General features: G+C 43.6%; 1 protein-coding gene across 2 annotated transcripts in view; it reads right to left on the reverse strand.

Moving 5' to 3' along the window:
- Positions 1-2,369: 2,369 nt before the first annotated feature.
- The window catches only part of gclm (glutamate-cysteine ligase, modifier subunit), a 31,253-nt gene continuing 17,249 nt past the window's right edge, over positions 2,370-16,373 (reverse strand). For both annotated transcript variants that reach the window (XM_038793866.1, XM_038793865.1), the window contains exons 5-7: positions 6,900-7,102; positions 5,272-5,386; positions 2,370-4,461 (exon numbers count right to left, since the gene is read on the reverse strand). In XM_038793866.1, coding sequence (XP_038649794.1) covers positions 4,292-4,461; positions 5,272-5,386; positions 6,900-7,102 — 488 coding nt within the window. In that variant the 3' untranslated portion in view covers positions 2,370-4,291. The remainder of the gene's footprint in view (positions 4,462-5,271; positions 5,387-6,899; positions 7,103-16,373) is intronic.

Raw genomic sequence — 16,373 nt, forward strand, 5'->3', positions numbered from 1 at the left:
TGCCAGTGCAGTGAGTAACGAGACACATTAGCAATGGAGCCAAGGCTCTGAACAGGGAACTGACTGGAAGGTCAGTCTGGTGTTAAAACCCATCGACTCCAAACATTCAATAGGCGGGGTTAAGATGAATAATTAAGAGACGAACAAAACGCATTTTGACAACTGCAACAGCGCACATTTATTTTGCAGATGCAGGGGAGAACTTTCCAGTCAGCTATGCGAATAGCAGGGTAGATAAGATCACACCACCATCAAAGGGGCAGATTTTGAGGCTGCTTTTAGGTCAAGTGAGAAAAATGAGATTAGATGTTTAGGGATGTCATTTGAAATAAAACTCGAGGAATTCACCAGAAATTGGAGGGTGAAGGGAAGGCAGGATAGACAAAAGGCCAGATTCAGGGATTGATCGAATTCTGAAAGCTGGTATAAGCTGAAGGAGGTTCTGAGACTGAGCCGGTTGACTTCATAAGGGTTTGAAGGTTAATCGTTTAAAATTCAGTGCAACAAAAAAATCAAGACTTTGAAATGGTTGGGTCTCCATTTGCTCAAATGTGGCAAAATAAATGGACATTTGTGCTATAATGAATTAATAAACCAGATTTAGAAGAGATAACGGTGGCAATTTGGGGGCGGCACGGTAGCACAGTAGTTAGCTCAGTTGCTTCACAGCTCCAGGGTGCCAGGTTCGATTCTCGGCTTGGGTCACTGTCTGTGCAGAGTCTGCACGTTCTCCCCGTGTCTGCGTGGGTTTCCTCCAGTTTCCCCCCCACAATCCAAAGATGTGCAGGTTAGGTGGATTGGCCATTCTAAATTGCCCTTAGTATCCAAAAAGGTTAGGCGGGGATAGGGTGGAGGTGTGGGCTTAGTTAGGGTGCTCTTTCCAAGGGTCAGTGCAGACTTGATGGGCCTAATGGTCTCCTTCTGCACTGTAAATTCTATATCTATGTCTGACTTCTAACAAAACGAGCTGGAATGTCAATATAAATGAAAGTGAGACTTGGTTTTTAAAGATATGCTACAGCTTCTAACTGTATTTCCAAATGTCGTCTTGAAAATCAGTTCCTTTATCAATAATGGAAGATAAATACATTAATAAAGTAACGCAATATATAGAGAAGAGCATACATCCAGTATTTGGAGGGCAGGTTTACAGTTACATTCTCTAATTTGCAAAAAAAAATTGAGCTATGTTTGCATTTATATTTCACATCAAAAGTCTCAATTTCAGAAAGTAAGTTTCTTAAATGCAGCTCATGTTCTGTAGGTAAATACAATTGCCAATCTATATTCTGAACTGGGGGTGGGGGGAGCAAGCAGCAGATCATACCCCAACCAGGATTCATAGAATTTACAGTGCAGAAGGAGGCCATTCGGCCCATCGAGTCTGCGGCGGCTCTTGGAAAGAGCACCCTACCCAAGGTCAACACCTCCACCCTATCCTCATAACCCAGTAATCCCACCCAACACTAAGGGCAATTTTGGACACTAAGGACAATTTATCATGGCTGATCCACCTAACCTACACATCTTTGGACTGTGGGAGGAAACCGGAGCACCCGGAGGAAACCCACGCACACACGGGGAGGATGTGCAGACTCCGTACAGACAGTGACCCAAGCCGGAACCGAACCTGGGACCCTGGAGCTGTGAAGCAATTGTGCTATCCACAATGCTACCGTGCTGCCTTCAGGGTAAGAAAATGGAGAAAATGATCAGTAAAAATGAAAAATTACTGATGAGGGAACCCATCTGAGTTCATCAATTTAAAGTAAAAAAAACAACATTCTCCTATTCGCATCTTTGTTGCTTGAATGAGTCAAAGGTTTTGGTCTTACTACCATTTCAAATTTTCATAAATCACTTTTTATGAAGTTCTTCCTGACATCTGCTCTAAACTTCTTTTACAATTTCTAATCTGAGTTCCTTGCCCATACTTTGAAGTTCTGCATTTATTATTTAGTATTTTATATTTTTTCTATAAAGTCATCTAATTGATTCCAATGAGACGAGGTAGGCTTTTGTAATCGCAAAGCCGGAAGCGTGAACCAGTTCTAATACACCTGTATCATGACTGACTGGTATTTTGTCTTTCCATGCTCTCCGGATAACCCTGTGAAGAATGTACAGCTCAGCTGACTCAAGTACAGGTGGTCAAATATTATGTACCTACATTAGAAACCTCCAGATCACACATAACCCCCTACTTGCTGTTAACACTTCCTGTCACACTAAGATAAAACAGCACAACCTTCACCTCAGCACCAGCAAGTGCAGAACAGCAGATAGTCATATAGGTTCCTTTAAAAAATGTCTGCTTCTGAACTTAATGCAGAGTCAAAACACATGGATTAAAAAAGAAAAATCAGATGTTATTTAGATCACATTTTTAATGTGCAAATCACCTCAAATCCATTACATAGCCAAGTAAACAAAATATAACATTTTATCATAGATTCACTATTTCCAGATATGTACCATTTCATTAGAACTACTATACATTCAAGCTTATACAGTACTTCAGCCTAAACATGTTAAGCACAAAGTTGATAGTTAAAAAAAAAGCAATAAGTTATGGCCAAAAGTGGCCCCAAGTTACAATTTCAATCAACTTTTGCTAAGGACAATGCTCCAGAGTGGCATCCCCATGATTTATGGTCAAGACTTTCTTCAAGAACAGCCAGTAGATGAATATGTAGGTTGAATATTACTTTATTTGTGGTTTAATGTTTGAAAGTGGCTTTTTCTTCGAAAGCCCCTGATCTCCAAACCACAGTGGCTCGCATGATGCACTCATGCATACAGAAAGATGGCAGCATGTTAGTGTTATCTACCCCAGCAATTACAAGTGGTCAGCAGCACTGTACTTCACCCAACAGAAAGGGAGTCTGTAGGGAATCTCCACCATTACAGTTCAGCCCCACTCAGTGTAATGTATTGCCTGACGACCAACTTTGCTCTGTCTTCCACGCTGTTTCATAACCAGCACATCAGCCAACCTAGACACCAAACTCACCAATTATCAAATTACTGTGTCACAATACAGTAAGTGAAGTTGCCATAGTCCCAGATGACCATAGATTGCTTTCCCCTTTGAGGCGGTGGTGATTTTACCTGAGGATCACCACACCTCAGGCGTGGGTCAAGGTTGAGAAGGAAGGGCCTTTATGAATAACCTCAGCGGTTCGGGGATTGACCCTGCGCTTTTGGCCTTGTTCTGCATCACAAACTAGCTGCCCAGCCAACCGAGCTAAACCGGCCCCATAGTAATACTATGGTGGCAAGGAATGCAACAATTTTTAGTGATATCATGTTCCCACATAATAAAGCAATATGCTGTCTTAATTTTGTTTATGTTAATCTACAAAAATTAGTAATCCATTTGGCATGAATAAAATATACAAGAGTCAGTGATTTGCTGAAAACCAACCAGACTAGGTGGATGTTATCCTGTGGGCTTGCTTCAGTTAGCAGCAGAGTCCACTTGTCTATCCTTTACATACCATTGGATTGCACACATTCAAACACATGCTTCTCTTAGCTGATCTGAAGACAGTGGAGAATGACGTAGGCAGGTGGGAGGGGGGTGGAAATGTTTCACTCCATCACAAAATATCAGTAACTGTACATCAAGGTTTTCGTGATACACAGCAGCAAATCTTCAAAAAGAGATAAAATGTTATTTTCTAAAACATTACCATAACCCAAAATTTCATAATGTTAGAAGCAGTAGCACGGGTTCAGTACTTGGAAATTTAATGAAAACTACTCAAATAGAAAAAGTTCAGCTGCATAAATAGCAATGACTTAGGCATTTGCTAATAGCACATATAACTCATCAAGGATTCAGCCTGATGCTAGTTCAGGTAAGTTGTGGACCTCAAATCTGTGCCTGTCTGCAGGTTTTGTTATTATTGTTAGTGTCTTCTGAAAAAGTACCCATGTCTTGTTCCCCCCCCAAAAATGAACTACAAAAAGTAAATGCATTCCTCATATATCTTTAAACCAAAAATACTTCAAAGAAAAAAGGAATTTAACAGAACAGCCAGTTAAATCAACAGGTAGAAACAGTATCGAGTATGCAAAACACAATCTGGTTTACAATGCATTCTTTTCAACTCTTGAATTTTTTTTCCTTTTTTAATTTATCTTGGACCCATAATAAATCATCAAAAAGGATCGAAAGGCATTTGGTCAATAGTGCAGCTTCTAAGATTTCTTCCTTTGCGCTTCATGCATAAATTGGTTTATAAAAGTGCTATTCCAATCAGCTGGCTTCTTGTCAAAGATGATTCTAGTAACGAATTCTTTTAGCGTATACAAGGTAGCCCTTTGATTTAATAATTCCTCTGCTTTTAACAATTACTGAATAGCGCAGCACCCATTTCGTTATCCATTCATATGCCAGATTGTCTTGAACGCTGGCAATCACAGCCTCTTGAAAACTTAACATGGGTATCAGTTCTTAAAGAGAAGGAAAGAAATGGAACATTTAGTGCAATCTGCTCGGTGCTTTAGAAAATAAAAAATACTTATTTATACAATGTCTTTTTAAGTCTCTGAAAACAATCCAAACGCTTCACTTGTGAAGAATTTGAAATGTAGCAATTTAATGCGGTGGCTATTGTTTAAAGATAATAAGTCTTTGGATATGGGCATTACTAGCAAGGCCAGTATTTACTGTCCTATCCCAGTTGCCCTAAAGAAGGTGGTGATGGCGAGTCTGCTATTGAGCAGGTAAGATTTCACAGACAGATATATTAATGGTTGGTCCAATATTGGTCGGGACATCAAGATATCTGCACACTTCTTAGTACCGTGGCATCTTGAAATCTACCTGAACCACTAGAACAGTTTAACACCACATTTGGACTGGCACAGCACTTCAATAAGAAATTCTGGAGTATACAGTCAGGGTTCCTGTGATATAAATGCAGATGCCTGCTGAAGAAAAGGTTGAGGGCTCAGCTGTTATGTTCCGGAGAATTAAATGCTACACTGAGACTCTTCCTGGGCTCGTATGTGATTTCTTAGCTAAGCCTAAAGAGGACACTGGCAGAACATACCCCTGCGATATTAGCAACTTCATGACAGAACTAAAGAAATGGTGGTGAAGATAGAAACTGATCCAGCACGACCCCACTAACTCTTCCCCCCCCCCCCCCAACCACGGCAAATCCCCGTCTCTTTCAACAAACATTTTTAATGGTCTTCAAATCAGGTATACCCAGATTCTTACACACAAAGGCAGACAGACACACACAGAGATCTCACCTTTAGGGTCACTGTGGGTCAGTAACTGTATGTCATATTCTTTAGCATAGGCAGTAAGCTCTGGTGGCATCACACAACAGGAAGCTAAATTTACCTGGTTACTGCTAGGTTTCACCTAGACACATGGAAGGAAAAAAGAACTGTTACAGGCAACGCTAGATAAACACAAAGATGCAATTTTTCAACTCCAGTGCACTGAACTATTCTCTGTCAAATTGTACTGGTTGTAGTTTCTCATCAAAAAACAGGATTTAAACATAACAATAAAGAAACAGAAATGGGAATTTAAGTGCAGCATTCACAAATGGAGATAATACCTGAAAATTAAAATATCCACTGGTTCTCCTTTATCTACACCACAGGTTACATCCTCAAAAACACCAACAGGTTCGTCAGACCTATAGATGGAGGATGGATGTTTCCATTCGCTGGCCGTGCTAGAACCACGGGACACTCAGAATAAGGGGGTTGGATATTTAGGATTGAAATGAGGAGCAATAAAATTTCCTCACTCTTGAGGGTGGTGATTCTTTGGAATTCTCTACCTCAGAGGCTGTGGAAGCTCAGCCAAATAGCGATAGATTCAAGACAGATAGATAAATTTTGAAATGTTGGCAGCCTGGTAGTACGGTGGTTAGCACTACTGCTTCAGCGCTAGGGTCCTGATTCAATTTCAACCTCAGGTGACTTGTCGAGTTTACACATTTTCCCCGCGTCTGCATGGGTTTCCTTCGGGTGCTCCGGTTTCCTTCCACAGTCCAAATTAGGTGGATTGGCTATTCTAAATTGTCCCTTAGTGTCCAAGGGTTAGGTGGTGTGACAGAGATTGGGGAATGGGTCATGATAGGGTGCTCTTTCAGAGGGTCTGTGTACACCTAATGGCCTCCATCTGCACTGTAGGGTTTCTATGATTCTATGTTAAAGATTTCAGGGCAATATAGGTGTAGCGTGGGAAAATGTTGTTGAGGTAGAAGATCACCATGATCTATTTGAATGGCAGAGCATGCTTGATAGGCCAAATGGCCTACTCTTCCCACTTTCCTATGTTTTCATCCTATGTGTTCCTATGAACACATCTTCTAGCACAAGGCACTGGATAACTATCAAGAGCAAGAACCGTGGTCACTTTTTCCACCTGCTGTATAGTCACTGGGACACCGAGGTCAATGGCAGCTCAATTAATTGGTATCCCAGTTGAGAGCAATTACTTCTACTCAGATCGAGAATTGAACCAGGAAGAGCTGAGCCAAGTTGATCCTATCATTGCCCTACATTCACATGCACACACAGTGGGAATCACTGGATAGGAATCAGGAATAGAAACTCTGGACAATGTCCCCAACTCAGACCAGTGCATCCACTTAGTACAATTTTAATGCCAGGCGATGAATCTTAAAAACAGGAAAAATATAGCTACTGGGGTATTCTTAATAAACCCAAAAGAATGTTTTTTTTAATAAAAGCAGCAGCAAATCCATCTACCAATACAACCAACATTCAACCTAATTTTTGTTGTTGTTCGTAGCCTGTTTATTGCACTTTGTAGTACATTCCAGGTTGCAGTACAGCTACGCTTAGAGGGAACATTGGACAGAATTTTATCCAAGAATATTTCAACCTGCTATTACCTGAGCCCACTGATAGAGTTGCTCTAAAAGTACTTTATCCAAATCAGATGTACCAATTGCTACAATGCTTTGACTTTGAACAAGAGTTTCCAGTTCTTCCCAATATGGTTGCAGGTGCGAGAGAGAAAGACTGGCTCCATCTTCAAGTGGAGGAGGAGCAATAATCACAGAGTCCAGCTGTGATACTGAAAGTGCTGAACAAGCTGCAGTAAATACAGAATTCGGGTTATTTCCAAGGCAACAACATATTAAAACTTTAATGTTAACGAGTACTTTTTATCTCCTCAAAAACAGATGGCTAGTAAAAACAAAAAATATCATTTGAAAATAACAACATTTGAGAAACATTTTTAGTAGAAATGACCATTTGGTAGTACAGAATGAGTAGTTCTGAAACAAGAAACGTTGAAGCTTTTTTCTTGCACTCACCAGGACACTTGGCAAGAATACCGATATAAAAGAATGCTGATTGGCAAGTGGACTCGGATCAGTAGAGGTATCGCAATGGAGGATGCACCAGTTGATGGGGACTGACAGATAACTGCTAAGCATAGTTTGAAATTTCACTCAGGCAGCTTGACCCTCATTGGTCCAGACATTGCCCTAGAGAATGAATCAGCAAAGGGCTGTCATTTATTTTATTTAGCTGAAACAGAATGTGTGCACATGTTCTTTCGGTACCTAGCTTCCAGCACATGCAAAATGTGCCACACTGCAAGCCAGACTGACAATCTGAAATTGGTTTGAAGCAGAATACTTAACAGTGAGGATTATTTAGTATGGCCTACTCAAGTAGTGAATTTCAATGCCAATGTAGGTCATATGTCTGAAAAACTGGCAGATCGTATCAAACAGCATCTCCCAGCCAACTTCGCAATGAGCACATTAGACTGTACCCGAACCAGCTTGTGCTTGGAAAACTCTAAAGTGACCGTTATAACTTAAAACAAGCACTAATCTGTGTGTGTCGGGGGGGGGGGGGGGGGGGGGGGGGGAGAGGGAGAGAACACACGAGAGAGAGAGAGAGCATGTTGAGAGTTTTTACAATATTGGGAAATAAATTCAAAGGACACTTGCCACTTTTGTTGCACATTTGCTGTTTGACAGAAGATTAATAAGAATGTAGTTAACAGTAGGCACCTTTTAATAGCCGAGTTGTCATTAACAAATGCCACAAATGATTACATTTTAATTCAAACATGTTTATGTAAGATTATGGCATGAAAACTTCACAACATTTTTCAAGAGACTGACGTATTAACCGGCTTTATACAAACATCGTGGCTACTATCTCACTGAAAGCCACATTTTAGGAAAACTAGCTTTTCAAATAAAATATATGGAAATGGAATGGCTGTTTTACTATCAAATATATGTTAACTGAGTGCAAATTCCTGGTTATGCAACACAGTCCACTGCAAGTTCACCTTTTAAGAGAAAAAGGGGAATAAACCACTAGAAACCTACAAATACACAGTCAAGTGGTATCAAGGGGAAATGCTTAGGATATCAGAAGCACAAAGGGAATTGGGAGTCCCTGTTCAAGATTCTCTTAAGGTTAACGTGCAGGTTCAGTCAGCAGTTAGGAAGGCAAATGCAATGTTAGCATTCATGTTGAAAGGGAAAGAATACAAGAGCGGGATGTACTTCTGATGCTGTACAAGTCTCTGGTCAGACTCCATTTGAAGTATTGTGAGCAGTTTTGGGGTCCCGATCTAAGGAAGGATGTGCTGGTCTTGGAAAGGATGCAGGGGAGGTTCACAAGAATCATACCTGAAATGAAGAACTTGTCGTATGAGGAACGGTTGAGGACTCTGGGACTGCACTCGGAGTTTAGAAGGATGAGGGGGGGGGGGGGATCTTATTGAAACTTACAGGATACTGCGAGGCCTGAATAGAGTGGATGTGGAGATGATGTTTCCACTTGTAGGAAAAACTAGAACCAGAGGACACAATGTCAGACTAAAAGGACGATCCTTTAAAACTGAGATGAAGAGGAATTTCTTCAGCCAAAGGGTGCTGAATCTGTGGAACTCTTTGCCGCAGAAGGCTGTGGAGGCCAAGTCACTGAGTGTCTTTAAGACAGCGATAGATAGGTTCTTGATTAATCAGGGATTATGGGGAGGAGGCAGGAGAATGGGTATGAGAAAAATAGCCTAATTCTGCTCTATTTCTTATGGTCTTATCCTCCTTCCCACAAAAGCCCGTTATGACAAGTGAATATCGCAAGAAGCAGAGTACACCAAAGGCAAGAGGCACTGGAGTTCTTGTAATCTGGTAAAATATGATCATTGGGACCAGTAGCAGTCCATGCGGTATTATTACCTGCCAACAGTATCTCTATTCTAAAAAGACACATTAATCATGTCTTTCAATTGGAAGAATGTTTTAAAATACAATTGGACCTGCAAATCAGTCATAAATAGGACAGTGTCTTCAAAAACACATTTCAAGAACAACTTACTTAGAACATACGGTTTTGTTAAATGTTTACAAGGTCTATGTTTTAGAAAAACATATTGCAATAGAATTTTGCTACTAAATCACCTGCAGGGGTCACCACAGTTTTCATAAAATTCAGTGTAGAAGGAAACCATTCGACCCATCAAATCTGCACCGGCCCTTGGAAAGAGCACCCTACTTAAGCCCATGCTTCTGCCCTGTCCCCATAACCCAGCAGCCCCACCTAACCTTTTGGAAACCATGGTAGCATGGTGGTTAGCATAAATGCTTCACAGCTCCAGGGTCCCAGGTTCGGTTCCCGGCTGGGTCACTGTCTGTGTGGAGTCTGCACGTCCTCCCCGTGTGTGCGTGGGTTTCCTCCGGGTGCTCCGGTTTCCTCCCACAGTCCAAAGATGTGCGGGTTAGGTGGCTTAGCCATGCTAAATTGCCCGTAGTGACCTTAAAAGTAAGGTTAAGGGTGTGGGGGGTTGTTGGGTTACGGGTATAGGGTGGATACGTGGGTTTGAGTAGGGTGATCATTGCTCGGCACAACATCGAGGGCCGAAGGGCCTGTTCTGTGCTGTATTGTTCTAAGGTCAATTTAGTACGGCCAATCTACCTAACCTGCACATCTTTGGACTGTGGGTGGAAACCAGAGCACCCGGAGGAAACCCACGCAGACACGGGGAGAAAGTGCAAACTCCACACAGTCACCCGAGGCCGGAATTGAACCCGGGACCAGAGAGCTGTGAGGCAGCAGTGCTAACCACTGTGCCACCCATTTTAGTCCTTCTGCCTGAATATCATTGTGAATCACTGAATATGCCATTCAGCTGGTACATTGCTAAGGGTACCCAAACCGCATAAAGCGATTATCTACTAACTCTACATAGTCATCACAAACATCAGCGTGATTTCAAAGCTGCGGCTAAATTTCAGTTCTCAAACATGAACAACAAACCAAGAGCCAAATGAATTCGGCTGATGGCTTTCTCAGTTTAAAAAAAATGTTATTTGTGGAGTATATTCTCATGGATTATATTAATTTAAAGATTTAAAGGCACACATAATCTGGAATGACTTCAGTTGCAGCACTAATCCATTTGGGATTTGAACACTCCCAAGCGAGGATCAGCGCATTCTCCAAGCACACAGTGTTTTCATTTGCAATAGATAACAGTACTAAGTTAGCAGGGAATAATGTTACAGACAAAATGATAGAGACATAAATATTTAAATACTGCAATCACCTGATCCCTGTATATTAAAAAAAAAGGAACACAGCTCCTGAACACAGAGCAAAATACTGCAGATGCCAGAAAACTGAAATAAAAACAGAACACGCTAGAAATACTCAGCAAGTCTTCCAACATGTCAGTTTTTCCAGTTCTGTTGAAAGGTCATTGATTTGAGGTGTTAACTATTTCTCTCTACATTGCCATTGCACCATCAACCCTTTTCTCATTTCATCTCTTCCGCCTTCCACCCCATTAGGGTTCAAAATACTTGGGAAAATTCGCCCCGGAATAATAATAAAAATCGCATATTGTCACGATGCTTCAATGAAGTTAATGTGAAAAGCCCCTAGTTGCCACACTCTGGCGCCTGTTCAGGGAGGCTGGTACGGGAATTGAACCCGCGCTGCTGGCATTACAAGCCAGCTGGTTAGTCCGCTGTGCTAACTCAGCCCCTGAAAATCACAAACAGCTCATGAAAAATCAAAGATAGGAGTGAAAAATTAAAAATATTGAAAGCCCCCCCCCCCCCCCAATGTATTCTGAATAGAGTAGTAGCAAGCTTGGGAGACAGACAGAATCTGTGAGGAGCTGCTCCTCCCACACTCACTGCTCCAGGTCCTCCAATGACCGATTCCTTCTTCCTTCTCTCATGCTCTTCCGCATCTCCAGACACAGAAACTACGACTGGAGGAACAGCAAGGCTGGAGGGAGAGAACCTGTGAATGGAGGTCAAAGAGCAGGTATTCTGCGTGCTACTGCTGTCACCATGCTGTCATCACCTCTGCAGGTGATTAAGTAGCAAAATGCTATTGCAAAATGTTTTTCTAAAACTTAGACCTTGTAAACATTTAACAAAACCGTATGTTCTAAGTAGGTTGTTCTTGAAATGTGTATTTGGAGAAAATGTCCTATTTATGACTATGATTTAGACAGAGACATAGAACAGTACAGCACAGAACAGGCCCTTCGGCCCTCAATGTTGTGCCGAGCCATGATCACCCTACTCAAACCCACGCATCCACCCTATACCCGTAACCCAACAACCCCCCCCCTTAACCTTACTTTTTTTTAGGACACTACGGGCAATTTAGCATGGCCAATCCACCTAACCCGCACATCTTTGGACTGTGGGAGGAAACCGGAGCACCCGGAGGAAACCCACGCACCCAGGGGGAGGACGTGCAGACTCCACACAGACAGTGACATTTGCAGGTCCAATTGTATTTTGAAACATTCTTCTAATTGAAAGACTTTCAGCTGCGCCAGCACCAATTGCTTCAACCAGCTGCTGGATGATGAGAGGAGAGGTGGTGGCTGGAAACTGTAGCCATCTAAGATGGACACTGGGCTACAAAATGGAGAACTGCTAAGGTTGCAGGGAAAAACAGTCTTAGTGAGGACAAGCAGTTTGCACAAGACTAATTTGCATTCTGCATGTACAGAAACCAGTTTTTGGCCAGGTGCAGAGTTTCAGCCAAAGGTGCAAATGGAAACAGATCTGCATAGTAATGAGGTGATCCAGATCCAGACCCCGCACAATAGAAACATTTAAGTATCAATGGATACTTTTGCGTAGACGCCCAGACAGAATGGCGCCACAGTAACCAACACAAAGAGCCGTAGGGACCGCCCCACCCATCGAGGAACGACCCTCAGATTGGGGGGGGGGGGGGGTTTAGAAGATATCGATTGGGAAAGGCCCAATCGATACCTGGCAGGTAGAAGAACCGCCCCAAGGGGGCACGGACTTCTAGGACCTAGAAGAATAGACCCCGCACATGGTTCGGTCTGTTTTGTTGATCCGGCTCTGCTGTTTTGTTGCTCCGGCTCTGCTTTGCTGCTACATCGCATCCTGACTCCAGTTCCATCACCAGCCGTTGAGCCATCAGCCATCGAACTGTAAGTGCCAATACAACGATCGCTACGTGATCCAGACCTTGCTAGATCTTGACAACCTTACGATTCAGAGAGTTGCAGACCAAGAACGGGACGAAGGCATTGTTCCCTGACCTTGCCTCCTGTCTAGATAAGTATTTAGTTGTTTAGTATTAGAAGTAAGTTAGTCTCTTTAGCGTATGCATGTGTATTTATTATATTTGTTATAATAAACACCAATCGTTTGGACTTACTAATCGGTGTACAGATTTATTACTTTGAACCTGACCTTGATATACTTGTGACGGTGTCTAAATACGGCACCTGGCGACACCGAGCATAATTACATATACAGAGCCATAGCAGTGTTAAGCACACGGCCTTTAAACGGAGGCGTGTTAATCACACTCCAGTAAAATGAGAAACATTTAGTGGCGACTTCCTGACGGGGCGTGGTTACAAGTGGCACCCCCACTCCGTCGAGGACCCAGAAATTTGAATTAGAAATCTGAGTAAAGAAAAAGGAAAAATCACAAGTAATCAAGGTGTTCAAACGAATAAACGTAATTCGGAAGTGTGTTTTGTGCATGCGTACTAACAGGGTTGTAAGGTAAACCTGAGAGCTTTTTGTTGCGACGAACTGTCGGGAGTTTTGTGAGCGGAACATAGCGAAAGCCTTACCCGTCTTGTAAAACATTACCTCAACACCCCCTGTTCCAAATTTAAGAAAGAAAGAGAAAATGGCCATGCAGGCAATGGAACGCCTCATGAACCCAGAACAGTTTGTGGTCGCAGCGACCAGCAGTAGCCGAGTAGGTCAGTGTCCCGTGTGGGAGCTGGAACTCCGCAAGTATCTGCAAGGAAAGGGATGGCCCCTTTGGAAGGAGTTCTGTATGAATGAGGAGACAGGTCCCGGAAGTATAGGACATACTTGGTGGGAGAACCTCTCTCAAATTCATAAGAAAAATCTTAGTAAATCACGCAAGCCGATGGCAATCGTGTCCTGTTTGGCACAGTTGCGAGGCACTGAGGAGGTCGTTCAGACGCTCCGAGCAGAGTTAGAAGAGAGAAATAGGATGAGCAAAGTGGATGTCAGGGACATCGAGAAGGAAAACATGGAACTTAGAGGGAAGCTGGCAGAGAAGGGTAGCGAGGTGGATGATGCCAAGAGGGCACATCAGTCATGTCTAGCCCATCTGAGCAGTTCCCAGACCCAGTATGAAAAGGCCTATTAGGACGTGCAACGTGCCGTCCTGATAAGAGAAGAATCAGAAAAGCAGGTAGAGGCATTGCAGAGGCAATGCTCTGACCTAAAGGCAGCTTTAAGAGCACTCCATGCTGCCACCACAGAACAAAGACAAAGCACAGTGGATCATGCCAAGTGTAGGAAGCAGATTGCGGAGCTGCAATCTCTGCTTTCAGTGCAGAATGGGTTCCAAAGTACTTTTGGAACACAGCTAGATGAGGAGAATGCCCCAGACTGGCAGGAATTAAGTGAGACAGCGCAGCGCTATGTTCAAGGAACATGTGCGCCAGCAGCGCAGCAGAAAAGAAAAGCACCCCAACCCCCCACAGATCAAATAACTACCGCACCTATGAATCCAGTCACCACCCAAAGCAAAGCGACCACAGAAGGCGCACCCGATATCACCTACACCACCCCCTTAACTGTAACCCAACTCAGGGACGCGTGTGAGAGAATCACTCCGTTTCTCCCCACCGCAGACCCCCACCAATTTTTTGCGAAAGTGAAACAACAGGCAACCATGTACGGCCTGGACGAGAGAGAGCAGGTTAAGCTCACAGTTCTGAGCTTAGACTCGTCTGTAGTAGCAGCCCTCCCCGACCCACAGAACGTTGGAGGAGGCACACTAGAGGAAATGCACACCTCCATTTTAGATGCCATAGGGTATAACCGAGGTGACCCAGTTGAAGGACTAAACAAATGCAGACAGAAGAAAACAGAGCATCCCACAGCATTTGCAGGAAGGCTGTGGATCCATTTTAACGCAGTTTTCGGCGATTTAAATAGAGCGCATTTGACCCGTGACAACATGGTCAAATGGACGCGCACCATAATTTCCCATGCCACAGATGCAGGACAGAGTGCTTGCAATAGCTATGACCCCTCAGAAGAGGCCCATAACGAGAAATGGGTTCTGAAAAGATTGTCCCGCGCTTGGGAACAATCGGTTCAGGGCAAAATTAAAATAAAGAGCCCAGATGAAGCTCAAGATGCAGCGGACATTCAAGCAGTGAGAGCACACCAAAGCCCCGCATGGGTAAATGAAGGGAAGAACAGCCCTCCACAGAAGTCGCTTGAATGCTACAACTGTGGCCAATTGGGCTAAGGAATGCAATGGATTGGATTGGATTGGATTTGTTTATTGTCACGTGTACCGAGGTACAGTGAAAAGTATTTTTCTGCAAGCAGCTCAACAGATCATTCAATACATGGGAAGAAATGCACCCCAAAGATCACAGAGAGGCCAGCAGACAGGCACTCTGAATAGAAATAGAGCAAAGCCGATCCATAGTATAGGGATACAGTCAGGACAGACCAATGTGGACTGACGGTGTTCGGGCTCCCCCACTTGGGTCTGTGACACTCTTTGGGATCAATCCGGGAGACCGGTAGTCACAGCTAAGGTTAGAGGGAAGCCCATAGAGTTACTTAGGGACACAGGAGGGTCCCGCACCACAATTAATTCCACCACCACGGCACAGGCAGACACGTGGCCGACCACCTCCACCATCACACTTAGCGGTTTCACAGGTCACGTCACAGACACATTACAGCACCCGTAGCAATCCAGCTAGGGAACATCTCTACCAAACACCCCGTCGTTTTAGTAAATCTTCCCCGTTCAGCAGAACACATATTGGGTATAGACTTTATGAATGCCCATAGCCTGTCGTTCGACCCAGTAAACCAGTGTGTCTGGCGAATGGCGAGGTCAGACAGAGCACCCGCTACTCTCACAGTAGGAGAGGATGCTAATCGGATTAGCGCAGTAGGCGAATATTCTTTCGACCTGACTGCACTAAACACGGACAGACAAGTGAGAGCAGTTTTAAACAAACACAGGACAGCATTTGCCAGTCACCGGCACGACTGCGGCAGAATGACTGGACAAGTTCAAGTTACCGGACCTGACCCCCGACCACAGAAACAGTACAGATTTCCCCTAGAAGCAGAGGGAGAGATTGGGAAAGTAATAGATAGCTTATTGGAGCAAGGTGTACTTAGGACAGTAGCCTCGACCAATAATGCTCCTATTTGGCCAGTGAGAAAGCCCGACGGATCATGGCGTCTGACCATTGATTATCGGGAGCTCAATAAAGTAACCCCAGCAGTAGCCCCCACGGTAGCAACAAGTCCCGAGACCATGCTCAAACAGGGACTCCACTCCAAATATTTCACGGTATTGGACATTAGCAATGGCTTCTGGTCAATCCCATTGGCAAAGGCGTGCCAGTACAAATTTGCCTTCACATTCAAAGCACAGCAGTATACGTGGACATGTCTCCCACAAGGATTCCACAATTCCCCCTCCATTTTCCACCGACAGCTGGCGAATGGTCTAGAAAAATTTTCCCGACCCGAATGTCTGGTACAGTATGTGGACGACCTATTACTGCAGACAGACACAAAGGCAGAGCACATCACGCTTCTGGCCGAGCTCCTGGAAATTTTACACGAGATTGGATGTAAAGTTAACCCCAGAAAGGCCCAGATATTGGAAAATAAAGTGATGTATTTGGGTACAGTCATCACGCACGGCAAACGCGAGATCGAATTCAAAAGGATTGATTCGATTGTCAAATTGCCCCTTCCCCAGAATGTTTCAGCCCTCCGGTCGTTCTTAGGACTGGTTGGGTACTGTCGGAACCATATCGATGGATTCGCGACAAAGGC

This window comes from Scyliorhinus canicula, chromosome 4, assembly GCF_902713615.1.
Source record: "Scyliorhinus canicula chromosome 4, sScyCan1.1, whole genome shotgun sequence".
Taxonomy (NCBI): domain Eukaryota; kingdom Metazoa; phylum Chordata; class Chondrichthyes; order Carcharhiniformes; family Scyliorhinidae; genus Scyliorhinus; species Scyliorhinus canicula.